The 13,938-nt window shown below is 39.5% G+C and overlaps 1 protein-coding gene across 4 annotated transcripts in view; it reads left to right on the forward strand.

Moving 5' to 3' along the window:
- sept12 (septin 12) overlaps window positions 1-13,938 on the forward strand; it is a 77,210-nt gene that overhangs the window by 44,819 nt on the left and 18,453 nt on the right. For all 4 annotated transcript variants that reach the window (XM_040118994.1, XM_040119011.1, XM_040119002.1 and 1 more), the window contains 2 exons: window positions 4,792-5,181; window positions 9,107-9,235. In XM_040118994.1, the coding sequence (XP_039974928.1) occupies window positions 4,792-5,181; window positions 9,107-9,235 (519 nt within the window). The remainder of the gene's footprint in view (window positions 1-4,791; window positions 5,182-9,106; window positions 9,236-13,938) is intronic.

Here is a 13,938-nt window from a genome sequence, read left to right on the forward strand (position 1 = left end):
ATCTATGACTCATACTTTAGCAGGTTCACTGTAAAATGAATCAGTGTGAACTTCTTTCAGCTCAGTACTTGGCTGTTCAGACAAGTTCTCTGTCATTAAGTCTTGTCTACCTCAGACTTTATCCTCACTCCAAACTCCAATCTCTTTAGGTTTTTGGTTAAATGCTCTACCCCTTGGAAATTTACACATACTGTTGTTAATCATGACTCATCATGTGTAGTAAGGTCAGACTGAGGGTCAAGTCAAACTGCATAGCAAAAAAAGCCTTGGGGGAAGTAAATTGGTGTAGTTATGGTTCACACCTAATCTGTCATGGTCTGTCAGTGACAAGGCTTGAGTGAGCAGGGGTTGGCTTGGGCATGTCATGCCAGAATCTGACTAAAGGCCTCAATCTGCTTCAGACAAAGTTCTTGTTGTATTGTCTTAATGGAATCTTAAATCCCCTTTCTTGGGTGACAGTCCCACCCACAATTTGTCGCATCTGACAGTTTTCATAATTTCTTTGAAGACAATCCTACAATCACACACACTTACAGAAGCAATTCTCTCATCATACAACTTTTTCAATCATCTCACAACTGTTTTTGTTATTTTTTTGGGGTTCAAGTGAGTTCAACATTTGAATACCTTAAAGGGGAGACTGTCTGAACGTATGCACCATTATCCCCATTTGCACAATTTATTGCATGTTGCCCATTTCTAGTATTTTGCTTTGTCAGGCAACACCTTGTACAAAACAAAACAAAAATATTAATGACATCAACCTGCTGACCTTGCATCAAATGATTCCATCCCAGTGTAGTGTGATGACGGATGACATACCACTGTACCTTCACACCATTTGGAAAATACTAAAATTTTTTCAGTTGTTCAGAGGAGATAATCCCTCTCAAAGCCCATATTTTTCAACATGTGATTGGGCCTCCCCCAATCTAATCAACCCCGGGTTGATATTCATGAGCGCATTAACAACTCTAAAGAACACAGTGGGCGAGGCTGTTGCTGATGATTCTTTGTAACAATTTCTCCCCTCTGCAATCACACTGTATGGAATAGGATCTTTTTAAACTATGCTGTTTTTCAGTGTAGTTCCGTGTGAATAAGTGGAAAAAATGTTCTGACTCACAATCAACGTTGTTGAAACCTTTTAAGAAACTAGAAAATTGCAACTGCGAATGTTAAAAAACTTAAAATTCAACTTACAGCACCAGTACACTTCATCAAAACTGCTTGTCAGATGGTCGAAATGCTTTGGAAACTCCCCTGCCCCCACATCTTTCTAGAATTGGGGCAGCTGCATGCAACAAGTTACTTTCCGAAACCTCCAGTCCAACATTCGCACATACTTCATGCAGTATTTGGTCAGCGGTGTGGAGGAGAGAAAGTAAGCAGAGTTTTTCATTCTTTACGCAACTATTTCTGTCACTTTTTGTGTTTACAAACAAGTGCAACACTATTAATCCCTCCCATGAGAAGTGTGCGCCATTATCTCCATATTGAAACGATTGTCACTAGAGCCCCACCATTATATCGGGCGATATTGTTCTATCACAGATAAATCTGTATCAGTGTATATGTTCTCCTATATGCACCGATATGAAAACTTTTTTTGACAGAACACAATGCAGAAAAATATGCTTGGGGCAATTTAGAAATGGTGAAAATTAATAAATAGATTCATCTCAAAAAAAGAGAAAAGATGTTTTAGCTACTAGCTAACTCCCATTTGTAGTCGCCCTGGGCAGGTGAACAGAAAAAATACAACACAGAGCAAAATCATCTCCACTAAAAATGTGTGTATATATATATATATATATATATATATATATATTTCGACCGAATATCAATATCAGAATCAATATCGGCTGTACTGTCCACTGCCCAATAAGGGTGTAAATGCCAAAAAGTATCTCCCTAAAAATATATTATTCATTAGAACTGCATTAAAAAAGTAAACTACTGAAACTTTAAAAAAAAAAATCTGAAGCACTAGTTGACTCATTTCAGGTCCTCTATATTATTTCTATAATTACCCTATAGAGACTTAAAAAACATCTGATTAGTTTAGTACTCTACAGTGTAAATTTTTAACTAACTACAATATTTAAACTATTCTTATGATATGATTCTCTGTCTTCAGTGTTGTATATACTGTACCTTGTGACAAGTTTTAAGTTTTAATTTATTGTATAGCAACATGTATGCTCAGCTACTCAGCAGTGAACTATTATAGTTTATCTCTTATCAGCCTGAGTATCTGTACATTATTGTATCTGCATGGGCACTGTTTCTGGCTCCCTGAGCAAACGCTGCCTGGGGTTCTATCAATCTCTTTCTCCTGTGGTTGGACAAACTGTTTGTTTTTCCCACGCATCTGTAGGCACCAGAATACTGTGTACAAATTTGGGCGTGTGTCCATTGATTACTTTGTCTCCAACATTTCTCAGTGTCTCCACATTATTTTCTCTAACTTTGTCTCCACATCTCTGCATATTGAGGCAGTTGGCAATTAATTACTACAAAATTAGCCAAACATATCACCAGAGTTTCATCACACATCACTCAGAGACATGAAATGAGACTGTTCAGAAAACAGCTACATAAGATGGTTCCAGAGCCTGTTGTTTGATGGCAATGAACCATTTCGAGATGTTTTAAACCTAATTACTTATTAAATAAATACATTCCCTTATGTCCTTTGTTTATATTATTTTTTAACAGTAAAAAGCTTCATGCTTCAGTAGAGTGTACAGTTTAATGATGTACAAAAAACCCAGACTCGACTTTGTCTCTCACTCTACCCTTCACTGTCCTGACTCATGAGGATTAGTTCTTTTCCAATGGTTGAACAGTTGGATATTTATAGCTGATTAAATTATGTGGACTAACACTAACCTTCAGGCTGTGTGTGTTTGTGTGTGTGTGTGTGTGTGTGTGTGTGTGTGTGTGTGTGTGTGTGTGTGTGTGTGTGTGTGTGTGTGTGTGTGTTTGTGTGTGTGAATAAGGCCTAGAAAAATGGTACAGCTTCCTGAGTCATGCAGAAACACACAAACATACACACACAAACATACTCAGTCATGCTGTTTTCAGATGACTGTGTCATAATTGTATTTGAGAGTATTTGTACGTCTACACGCACACGCAGCTTCAAGTTCTTGTAGGGATTGTCAGTGCCATCAAATCCTCTTACAGCACAGGCCAGACTACACACACACACACACACACACACACACACACACACACACACACACACACACACACCACACACACACACACACACACACACACACACACACACACACACACCACTCACACACACACCACACACACACCACTCACACACACACACACACACACACGACACACACACACACTCACCCACAGATAAGAAGAGGGATAGGCCTCTGTTACATATACCCCAACTAAGTCCCGAAAAATGGTTGTGTTGTGAGTGTGAACATGCTTGTGTTAGCCATATATAGTTCCATGTCACCTGTGGATCAGCGTATGCGTATGATTGCTTTATTCTATGCACATATGACTTTGATTTTTTTGTGTTGTACATGTACGTTCTTTCTTACTTAAACACTCTTTTTGGAAAGCAGTGTACTACTACTACTGAGCTACTAATAAACTTCATGCAGACACGTGGAATTGTGTTTATGGAAATTCCTACATCTAATCAATTAAATATTATTATGTGCAGATTATTATTTGCACCATATAATACTGTACATGACCACATTATAAAAACAGAAACTATCAGCCCCATGTATATTAATGTTTATAGGACAAAATGTTGTAATATTTTCCCATGAAAACGGTAAACACGCTTATCTCCCTTAGTTCCAACGAGTGATGTTCGGAAATCGGATGGATGGATATCAGTCTCATCTCTGCGTGTTATGTACTGAGTTGAAGTTAGGACGTGGTTAGCCTAGCTTAGCATAGAGACTGAAAGCAGGGGGAAACAGCTAGCCTGGCCATGCAAGGAAAAAACCCCTACCAACACCTCTTAAGCTAATTAGGACGTTTATAAACATACAAATATAAATATTAAAGTGACAGGTTTTAATTTAAGGAGGAATTATTTCTGGAACAACTTCTTGATGAACAGCAATTTCCATCAGCCCAATGCAGTGTTGTGCAGTGTCTCCAGCTACAGCACACATTGCTAGATATGCTCAGTGAGGACAGGTTTGGTTTTGGTTTTCTATACAGGCAAAATGGTATACCAAACCTGATAACCTCACTCCTGGAAATTAGGGTTTTGACCAGCAACACAATGATAACCTGGCTGGTTCACAGCAATGCAGTTGCTGGTTGACAAGTAAGTCAACAAAAAGCAGATTTCAAAACACCCCCCGTTTCCACAGATAGTCCCTCCTGCCACCAAAAATTATAGATTAATCCTGGAATCCTGGCTATTGATGTAGCGCCTTTCTCCTTATGAAAGTAACACCAGCGATTGTCCAACCAATGAGAATTTGGTCTGATGAGAGCATACCAACCAATCGACCAGTCGAATTGAAGACTACAGCCCAATTTATTTGTGTACTGATCAAATAAATTGGTGTGATTTTGACACAGTTTCTTCATTACATTATTTGTCCACCATTGGAGCATCAGTAAGTTTATTTTCCAACTGTAAGTCAGAAGACACTGATTATTGTTACAGAATGCCAGCTATCAGCTGCTTCAATCCAAAAATACAAACATGTACCTCCAGAAAGCCAAATCTGCAAAAAAAACTACTGGTTGTCTGAACTTTATCTTTTTATTATCCCACAGAGACTGCTGGACAACTAGAGATGGACCCAGTCACCATAATGGAGGAGAGAAAGGAGAAGGAGAAAGGCATCATGGGACAAAAGGAAGAAGATGAGGGCAAGAGTGAAGGACAACCAGCCAGCATGAAAACCCAGAATTCCATGAAGGAAAAAGAGGAGAACTGTGTGGAGGTTTGTACAGAGATGGAGGAGAAAGGAAATGAGGAAGGAGAGATGAAGAAAGAGATGGAGCTGGAGGCGGAGGTGGAGCTTTGCCAGTCTGTGTCAGGCCAGCAGATTAGCTTCATCAGGGGCACTGACCTGTTTGGCTACGTGGGCATAGAGGCAGTATTGGACCAGATGAGGCGCAAGACCATGAAGGCCGGCTTTGAGTTCAACATCATGGTGGTTGGTGAGTCTCACTCATATTCATAAAAACATAGATGGTGAGTAAAAATAATAATAATAATAATAATAATACACTGTTATCGGAAGTTACATCAACCTTTTGCAAATGCATTGCAGGTGTTGAAGTAGTGACTGTGATGTGTGTTATGTGTTACCAAGCACAGGCAAGTTTAGTGTAAAGGTAGCTTCCTGGAAAGTAGGGAAAACGCCCATTCACAAACCTGATACACTGTAGTGAAAATATCTAAATGAAAATTTTCTGACTAATTATTGTGGTTATGATGAATTAAATTCCAGGCATGTATTGGTTGTCTTCATAGTATTAAACAACATGTATGTTTGTAGCAAGTCTAAGCCAATGTATCTCTACTTGAAAACTAAAAGAAAGGACATAAAGGATAAAATTATGTTGTTTGCTTATTGTTGGAGACTTCAAAGGCTTTTTTTCCAAATCACTTACAGGTAAACTTGGCCATTGCTCTAAACGGAAAACTGTTGAGTAAACTGTGCCCACAGTGTACTCAACATTGCTGCTCATTAATTATGAGTATGTTGGTAGTAGGTTAAGAGTCCGTCTCTCCACTGTATATTTGTCATGCATCAAAATGAGACAAGCCCTCTTCATACCTGGCATTAACGTTTCCTGGGTGATCCAATCGCAAGTGCACAGCTCTAAGTACGTAAGTTCACACCTTCCATTAGAATGCATCTCCACTTGCATCTCAAGTGACCATTTGTGATTGGATCTCACTTCCACAATCTATATGCAAATAAATATGTACATCATTTCTGTTTACTAAGACCAAATGCATTGTTGTTTTTAACCGGCAGGAGGCAATTAACTCCCTGTACCTTATTTGCTGGAAATTAAAAGAAGAAAAAAAGGAACAAAACAATACAGACTGGGTCTATTCTATTCTGACCAGCTTATGCTGGTACAACTTGTATTTGTTTATGAATGAGTACATACATATGCTTATGCAGAGGAAGTCAGTTGAGTAGACAGTCCTTCAATGTGGCCCAGGACACATCCATGAACACACTGCTAAAAGAATGTGGCCATATGTGGCCCAGACCAAATCTGAAGGTGGTCTGAGCAATCAGATCCCAATGCATTCACACCTGTACTTAGAGCTGTCCACTTGTGATCAGATCACTCAAGACGCATGTTAATGCCAGGTATGAATAAGGCCAGAGAAGTGTTTCATACTTGAAGAAACCATCTTTTGGCCAACTCATAGAATTAACATTAATTAGCTAGAAGTGATAACAAAAGTGCTACAACTCAATATAGCAGGAGAACTTGGCAGGCAGTGACTAAATGGTCAGTAAACTTTTAACTTTTTACCTAATTTGTAGAAAAGGCGCTAAAATTCAGAAACAAAGAAACCCTTTTTCGTTATGATACCAATTGTGCTCACCACTTCAGCAGAGTAGAGTGCTGCTTTACACTTCATTTACCTGCCACTGTGCCACTTCACACACATACACACACCAACTCCCTGCCTCTCATTCATCTTGCTGTTGTGTGTGCATGTGTGAGTCGACATTCTTCTGCTAAAATGTTCTTTCACTGGTTCAGACCAGCCATCCTGCTGTGCTTTGGCCTATCACGGAGATCTTCAGTGAGGTCTGCCTCTTCTGAGCCACTCAGCAAAGCTCTCACTGTGGCAAGCTTGCAGTCTGACCAATGCATGGCTCACACAATGGCCACCAGGTCTCCGGAATGTCATACTATCTCCTAACAGTTCTTTGTGTTTTCCTTTTTTCACTTAGAAGACCCAACTCAACAGTAATGTTCTACAATGATTCTGCATCATTTGTTTGTCGTGCGTGCGTGCGTGCGTGCGTGCGTGCGTGCGTGCGTGCGTGCGTGCGTGCGTCGGTGTGATAGTATGGGGGTTGCTGGGTCTCTTCCATACTGGAAGAGGAAGTATGATTGTGTGAGGAGGAAGTGGTTTTGAGAGTTGGGGCTGTCTGTTCCACTACTGTTTGATTGAAAACAGGAAGTTTAGCCTTGATAATTATGAGCCTATGTCTATTTAGGAATGTAATACAAATTTTTGTAAACTTTTGTAAACATCAACAGTTTTACTTGAAACATAATAGAAAATAAAATAGAATAAAATAGAATACTGCTGCAAACTATGACCAATAAGTTCTCCATTAAATAAAAGATTTTCAACAAATTAAACAGAATATAAAATATAATAAAAAATGTATAAAATATCACAAAAAAAAGAAATATCTATCCATTACAGCACAGCATTAACAATCCCAGCTTGTAGGCCTGCCCAGACTTGTTTTCTTTTTGTTAGGAAATTAACTTTTCCATATTGTCTAAAGTTCAGCTTTAACAGTTCCAGCTTGCAGCCCTGTTCAGTTTCATTGAACTTTCATGTTGTTGTTTTTTCAGAAAAATTAACTCATGGACATTGTCCGCAGAAAGGGCAGATCTGCTGGCAATTACAATGTCTCCAGCATACCCCCTTGCTAGGGACAGAAGTAGCTGGTACAGTGAAATAGTGCTTTGCTAACTTGGAAATATGAGGATATGTGGGCTTATTGGTCCTCGATTATACAGGCAGGCTGGCTGGAATCCAGTGAAGAAGAAATTTCATATCAAGGCTCTATAACCTTCAAAAAGACCAATGCGATAAAAACACCAGTGGTATTTGTCATTGCTTGGCCCAATCTGAATTACCATTGAAAAGCTGCTAAAATTTCTAAGGGAGCAACGTTTTCACTACGCTCATTTTTTCCTTGCAGCAGTGATAGTCATATTAGCGTGATGCCGTTTCAAATGAGTTATTGAGTTTGACGTGTTTCCAGAAACATACACAATCACTACTGAACAATGTCATCACACTGCTTTCGTCTTATACTCTTGTCTTTGTCCATTGTTGTATTTCACCGGGAAACCAAAGTGTTCCCAAACACAGTCAACAGAGGGTTGACTGGGCTAAGCGTGTTGTGTGTGTTGTACACTTAAAGTGGAAGACAGAAACTATAGGTGCGCCACATACTTATGTTCGTCTGGGAACTCGGATTTGAAGTGTGTTCTGCACACAAAACAAGCCTACTGTTAACTACTGTTAAAGATTGCATTCGGTGCACATCTGCACCCTACCATAAGTCCTGTACCAAAATGGTCATGTTGATTAATTTGGTGTCCACCTGATGAATTTAAGTCCAACACTCTCTCCTTTTGGCTCTATTTAAGTCTCCATCAATTCCTGAGGAAAGTGTATGGTTCCTTGGCAGCCAATGTTTTCAACCGCGTTCAGGCGTTACCTGTTGACTATTTGCCACTGAGCAGTTCGTTCCCAGTGGGCTTATCGGCTTTTTCACCAAAATAGCTGCCTGCTGCTGGTAATGATGCTAAGCTGAGGGAAACTGCAGAGTTCTTAAAAATTCTCTGTTGGTTCATCTTTAGCAGGGACCCCTTTCATATTACACAGTCATTTTATACATTTTTAAAATAAAAAAAATATTGGAACAGTTTTAACAGTTTCTTTTGTTAAATCAAGTAGAGAGTTTTGTAGAAAAACATGTTTCTAATTTGAAAAAAGTATTTTGGGCCCTTTCTTAAGTAATACCTGCTTAATTTAAAATATATGGATACGCTAACAGACAGAATTATGAGTATACCTGTATACCACTTGGAATAAACATTTGCCATTCACGTTATTTAAGAAGAGTACCACATTTCCAACCTAATAGTGCTTGCTTTGAAAGCCCTATACATAGGGGCTTTAAGTACAACACAATCTACATTTTGAGTCTTGCAACCAACCATGAAATTACATTCTTTCTATTTATTTCCAGGAAAATTGACACTATAGTTTGATTGAGCAGGCAGATTGATTCTACACACTCTTTCAGACACTTAAAAGGTGGTTAAAAGTAATGGTTGTATGTATCTGCAGGTCAGAGTGGTTTGGGGAAGTCCACACTGGTCAACACACTGTTCAAGTCCAAAGTCAGCCGGAAGTCCTGCACACCCAACTACGAAGAGGAGATTTCCAAAACAGTCAAACTGCATTCAGTCAGCCACGGTGAGTCCACATACACACACACACACACACACACACACACACACACACACACACACACACACACACACACAGGGAATGTGATTCCTGAGGCTAGGAGGTATGCTGTTTTTTTCCTTTATGGCTTTATAGGAGACAATGTGCATGTGTGTGTATTGTACTTGTATTTCTATCTTTGTGAGGACCAGTTTAAGTTTTAGACATTGAGATTGAGGACATTTGGAGAAAGTAAGGATATTTTGGCTGGTCTCAAAACATTAAAGGGCTGTTTGAGGGTAAAGACTTGGTTTTAGGCTTCTGGTAAGAATCAGGTTAGTGTGAGGGTAAGGGTTGGGGTTAAGCATTTAGTTGTGATGGTTGAGCTTAGGCTAAGGGGCGAGGGAATGCATTATGTCAATTGATGTCCTCACAAGGATAGAAGTGTGTGTGTGTTTGTGTGTAAGTCTGATTTTTAACATCCACAAGGACCGCAAAGTGTACAGACAAAGCTAAAGTCTGGTTTGTTTCCTGCCCTGTTTCTGTACTCTGTCCTCTTTTTTCTGCTACACAAGGCTACATTTGTTCAGGCCAGTGTGAAGAGGTTATGGTCTTGGAGAAAAGAGCTCTCACATCAGTTTTCCTTTCACTTCCTGTCTCATGAACAGGAATCCCAGGTTGGGCTGTGACTGCTTCCAAAAACCCATCTTCTAGTTTTGAATGGTGTTACATACCTGTTCTTAGATGAATCCGGAATAATTTATTTCACTTGTTCATTTCCATCTGCACACAGGTGGATATTGTGTGCATTAATGAGTCAGCTCACCCAAATTGTCTTGCGTTGTATTGCACTCATAGGGGTAGTTTTTTCTTCAGAAGTCACTTCTGAGACAAAATGGCTTTGTAATTAAAGTACGCTGAAACACATAACACCTTCTGTTGCCTGTTGAATAAAAACCTGTTTGTTTTTACTCCTTAAAGAGTAATTTAACACCCTCTGAAAATCTTGTTATTGCTGACCTCCAGTGGTTTAACTTGTCACCTTGCTGCAGTGATGATGTACAAGTATACTCCAGGCATCAACACTCAGTGCATTTACATACACACTAATATTCCACTATTATTCCAAATATGACAATATTTGTAATTTGATAAGGGTCATGTAAACAGTATATTCTGTTTGGATGTTCTGAGTTTGGCCTTGTTTCAAATTTAGCATTTTCTGATAAAGACATGTGGGATATGCCAATATTATTCGGGTTTTAGGGACATTCCTTGGACATGTATACAGCACATTCGGAATATGCATCTCAGTTGGGGTTTTTACAGCAGTTGGTGACACATGGCCTCTTGCCTGTTTCCGGTCAGCTCTGCGTTGTACACAAACCAGCTAGACAACACTTTGCAAGGCTGTTTGCTTGCCTAAAACAATTTGCATACCCTGAAGAAAAGTCCACATTTATGAACGGAAGGAGAAAAACACCTATATTTAAATATTATGAAAAACTTCATCGGGGTGTTTTACTTTAATCAGAGAACAGACGGCTGCATGTAAATGGGAATATTAGTGGAATATTCATTTTTCATTAGATTGTAAACAGTTTAGTAGGGATTTTGTCTTTTTCGGTAAAAAATGTAATATTTTGTGCACGTAAAATGTAGTGAATATTGGTTGTGTTTACAGGTGCCACCTAAATACTGACGACTTCTTCTATAGTAAAGTATTACCAGAGTTGTAGTTGTCTCCTATAGGATGTAACAAAGCATTGAGCTTAACGTCAAAATGTCTGATCTACAGGATGTGATGAAACTAGGTTTCAGAGACATGATGATACATACCATAAGATGATATAAGATGTTTAACTGTCAGAGATTTTGCCATACCATTAATACTGTAGTAGCCCTCATTTCACTATCTCCAGGTGTATTAGGTCATTATGGTCAAGTAAATAAATGAGCAGTACTTATTTATGGTAACATTGGATAGGTATATGATTTCTGTATCAATGTGATGAATTACTTTGAGTCAAAGACTGCATGCGGTAGAAGCTGGTACGTAGCTGTGTTTCAAGTGGGGGTTGCTGTGGGGTTGACAAAATGTGTGTGAGTTTGGGGGGATACCACCCTCAATACCAACATGAAAAAGATTTGTATAAATAATATATTCTGTAAAATAGACATTGGTTGTGCATGTTTTCTTACATGACCATGGCCCTTAAAAATAAGTTGTATACTTTGACGAAAAATATTTGTCTATGAGAGTAATAACAATCATGTAAGAAAACAGTTAGTTTCTCTGCTTCTCCAAAGAGAGTCTGATTTGGGGGTGAAGCTTTGAGAGACCTGAGGCAACTTCTTGTACTCTCTTGTAAGGAGCAGTCACTGTAAAGATGTCTCCCAACATCTGGGCCTGAAATTGCAGTCAGCCTAGGTCAAACTCCATGGGGAGATAGAGAGACTGTGCGTCCTGCACTGCAGATGTCTTACCATTTGCTGCAGTGAGGACAGTCTTCTCCCTGAATGCCGCTACTGTCATTCCATCCTAGTCGAATTTCTTGCTGAGTTCGGTGTGAATCAGATCCACTGCTTCGTAAAACTGCGTTCTCAGTCTGACCTCATAAGTTGCCTTTGACAATGACTTGGTCTCTCTGGTCTGACAATAATGGGTAGGGGGTGATGATGTGTTCACAGCCAAACAGTAATAGAAAGAGCTGCTTGTGTTCAGCTGATTCTTTGATAAGCACAGCAACACGCTGCACAAAGTTTAGTCCTTTGGCTATCAAGCTCACCTCACGTGCAACCAAGGAATGATTGCAACGGTGTACATACAATGAGTGGGGCTCAATTCTCTCAGCCGGACCTTACCGGACAAATGGCCTGACATATTGGATGCACCATCAGAGCAATACCCCTGAAGATGAGCAAAAGATAGGTTCAACCTCATTAGAATGTATTTCAAACGTGTAAACAGTGTCTCAGCAGTAGTGTCTGGGCAGTTGTAAAATCCTAAAAAATCAGTGTGTCTCAAGATTGTTGTCAACATACTGAAGACGGTAGTAAAATTGCTCCTTAGTGCTCATATCTGTTGTGCTGTCAGGCCATAAAAATTACATCCTGATGCATGAGATACAAGCATCCTTTGAACGGAATGCGCAAACTAGGCAATGATCTTGTTTTGGATTGTGTTGCTATTTGAGTTGTCTCACCTCGTCATCCATTCTCTTTCTTTAGGTGAATTAAAAGTCTGCTGCAACTTCAACTGATAGTCCTCTTTGAGTTGATGTTGCAGCGAACTTTTAATAATAAATGAATTACCATTACATTACATTATTTAATTACCATTACACATTGTGTCTCCTCTAAAAGGCAATCCCTTTCTTCCTAGAAAGAAAATTGAACGGAACAAAATCTCCAGGACATTTCTTGCTGTTTGTTGTTCTTTAGCTGCCGAAAGAAGGGCACTTGTTGGCATTTGCTGTAACCCAGCCAGTGTTCATATAGCATCTCTCTGAATTGGCAATCTCTCGTGCAAACAAAATAGCACAGTGGTTTCACGCCAGTTGGAAATCCTCCAACCACAAAAAGCCTTTCCATCTGCCCATGTGGATCTAAAGATACTAGCATGCAAGACAAAAAATTAAGGCTGTCTCTGCAGTGTAGTGTAGCCATCTCCACTTATCAAACCACTGAGGTTGAACAGAACGGGAAAAGTTTTCATCTCCAAAACGCCTACCAGGGAAAGCATGATCGTGAGGCTGGCAGGGATGTGTTAACGTTTGTGGTTGTCCTCCTGCGGCTGCTCTTGGTTCTGGGATGCTGCTGGCACTAGCTTCCTACTCCCCTCTGGCTTGATAAATGTTAGCTCCCGGTTCTTTTAGTGGCAAAAACTTTGCTAAGGTACTTGGCTTATCAAAGTGTGTGCTACAGATGTGTGTGCTTACATGTCCAGTGTAATGTCCACATGTATTTAATTATGTGATGACTCAAACCACAGGAGGCACTTGTTTTAATAAGTGAAACAAAAACAAATGAAGTCCAGCTAGCAATGCCTACAGGCTGCAATATTAATTACATCACATGGTAAAAAAGTGGTGCAGAGGACAAACAACATATTGATGATTTTGCTTTTCTTGGAGCCTTACCAGAGCGTGAGGTCATGAAGTCAGTTTGTCTGTTAGATTGTTATATTACCTGTGTAGAAGTGGAAATTGTGACTCGATGGTGAAACTACATGAAGGGTCAGTCAGAGACAGTTTTTTTCAATGTCAATAAAGATCCAGACCTAATTGGTTTAGATTTGTTGCTCAGTGGGGTATCCAAACCTCACTGTGGCCCACAGACAAAAAGGTGAAAGGGGTCTCCAAAATCAGTAGGTAGAATGCTTGCTCTGGACCACAGTGCTGAATGGACAGAATAACTTTAGGTCTATTACTTCTGTTCAGGGAGCATGTTCACGGAAGTCAAGGTGCTATAATGAGAATTTGAGGAAGTGAGGCTCACCTCCACATGACAAGACTGTCAGAATGAAACTGGATCTTAGATCTGTTTTTCTCTTTAAATGTGTAGCCCTACCTAAACCAGATCTGACATTTATATCTTTATTACAGGTCAAACACTATATGGTCATTCTGCTATATTCTTTACAGTATATGGTTACTCTCATTAATTTTTTAATGAAAACAATAATCTGTTTCCCTTTTTCCCTTCAGCGTTCCCAGTCACACCTCTCG

This window comes from Xiphias gladius, chromosome 3 (assembly GCF_016859285.1).
Source record: "Xiphias gladius isolate SHS-SW01 ecotype Sanya breed wild chromosome 3, ASM1685928v1, whole genome shotgun sequence".
Taxonomy (NCBI): Eukaryota; Metazoa; Chordata; class Actinopteri; order Istiophoriformes; family Xiphiidae; genus Xiphias; species Xiphias gladius.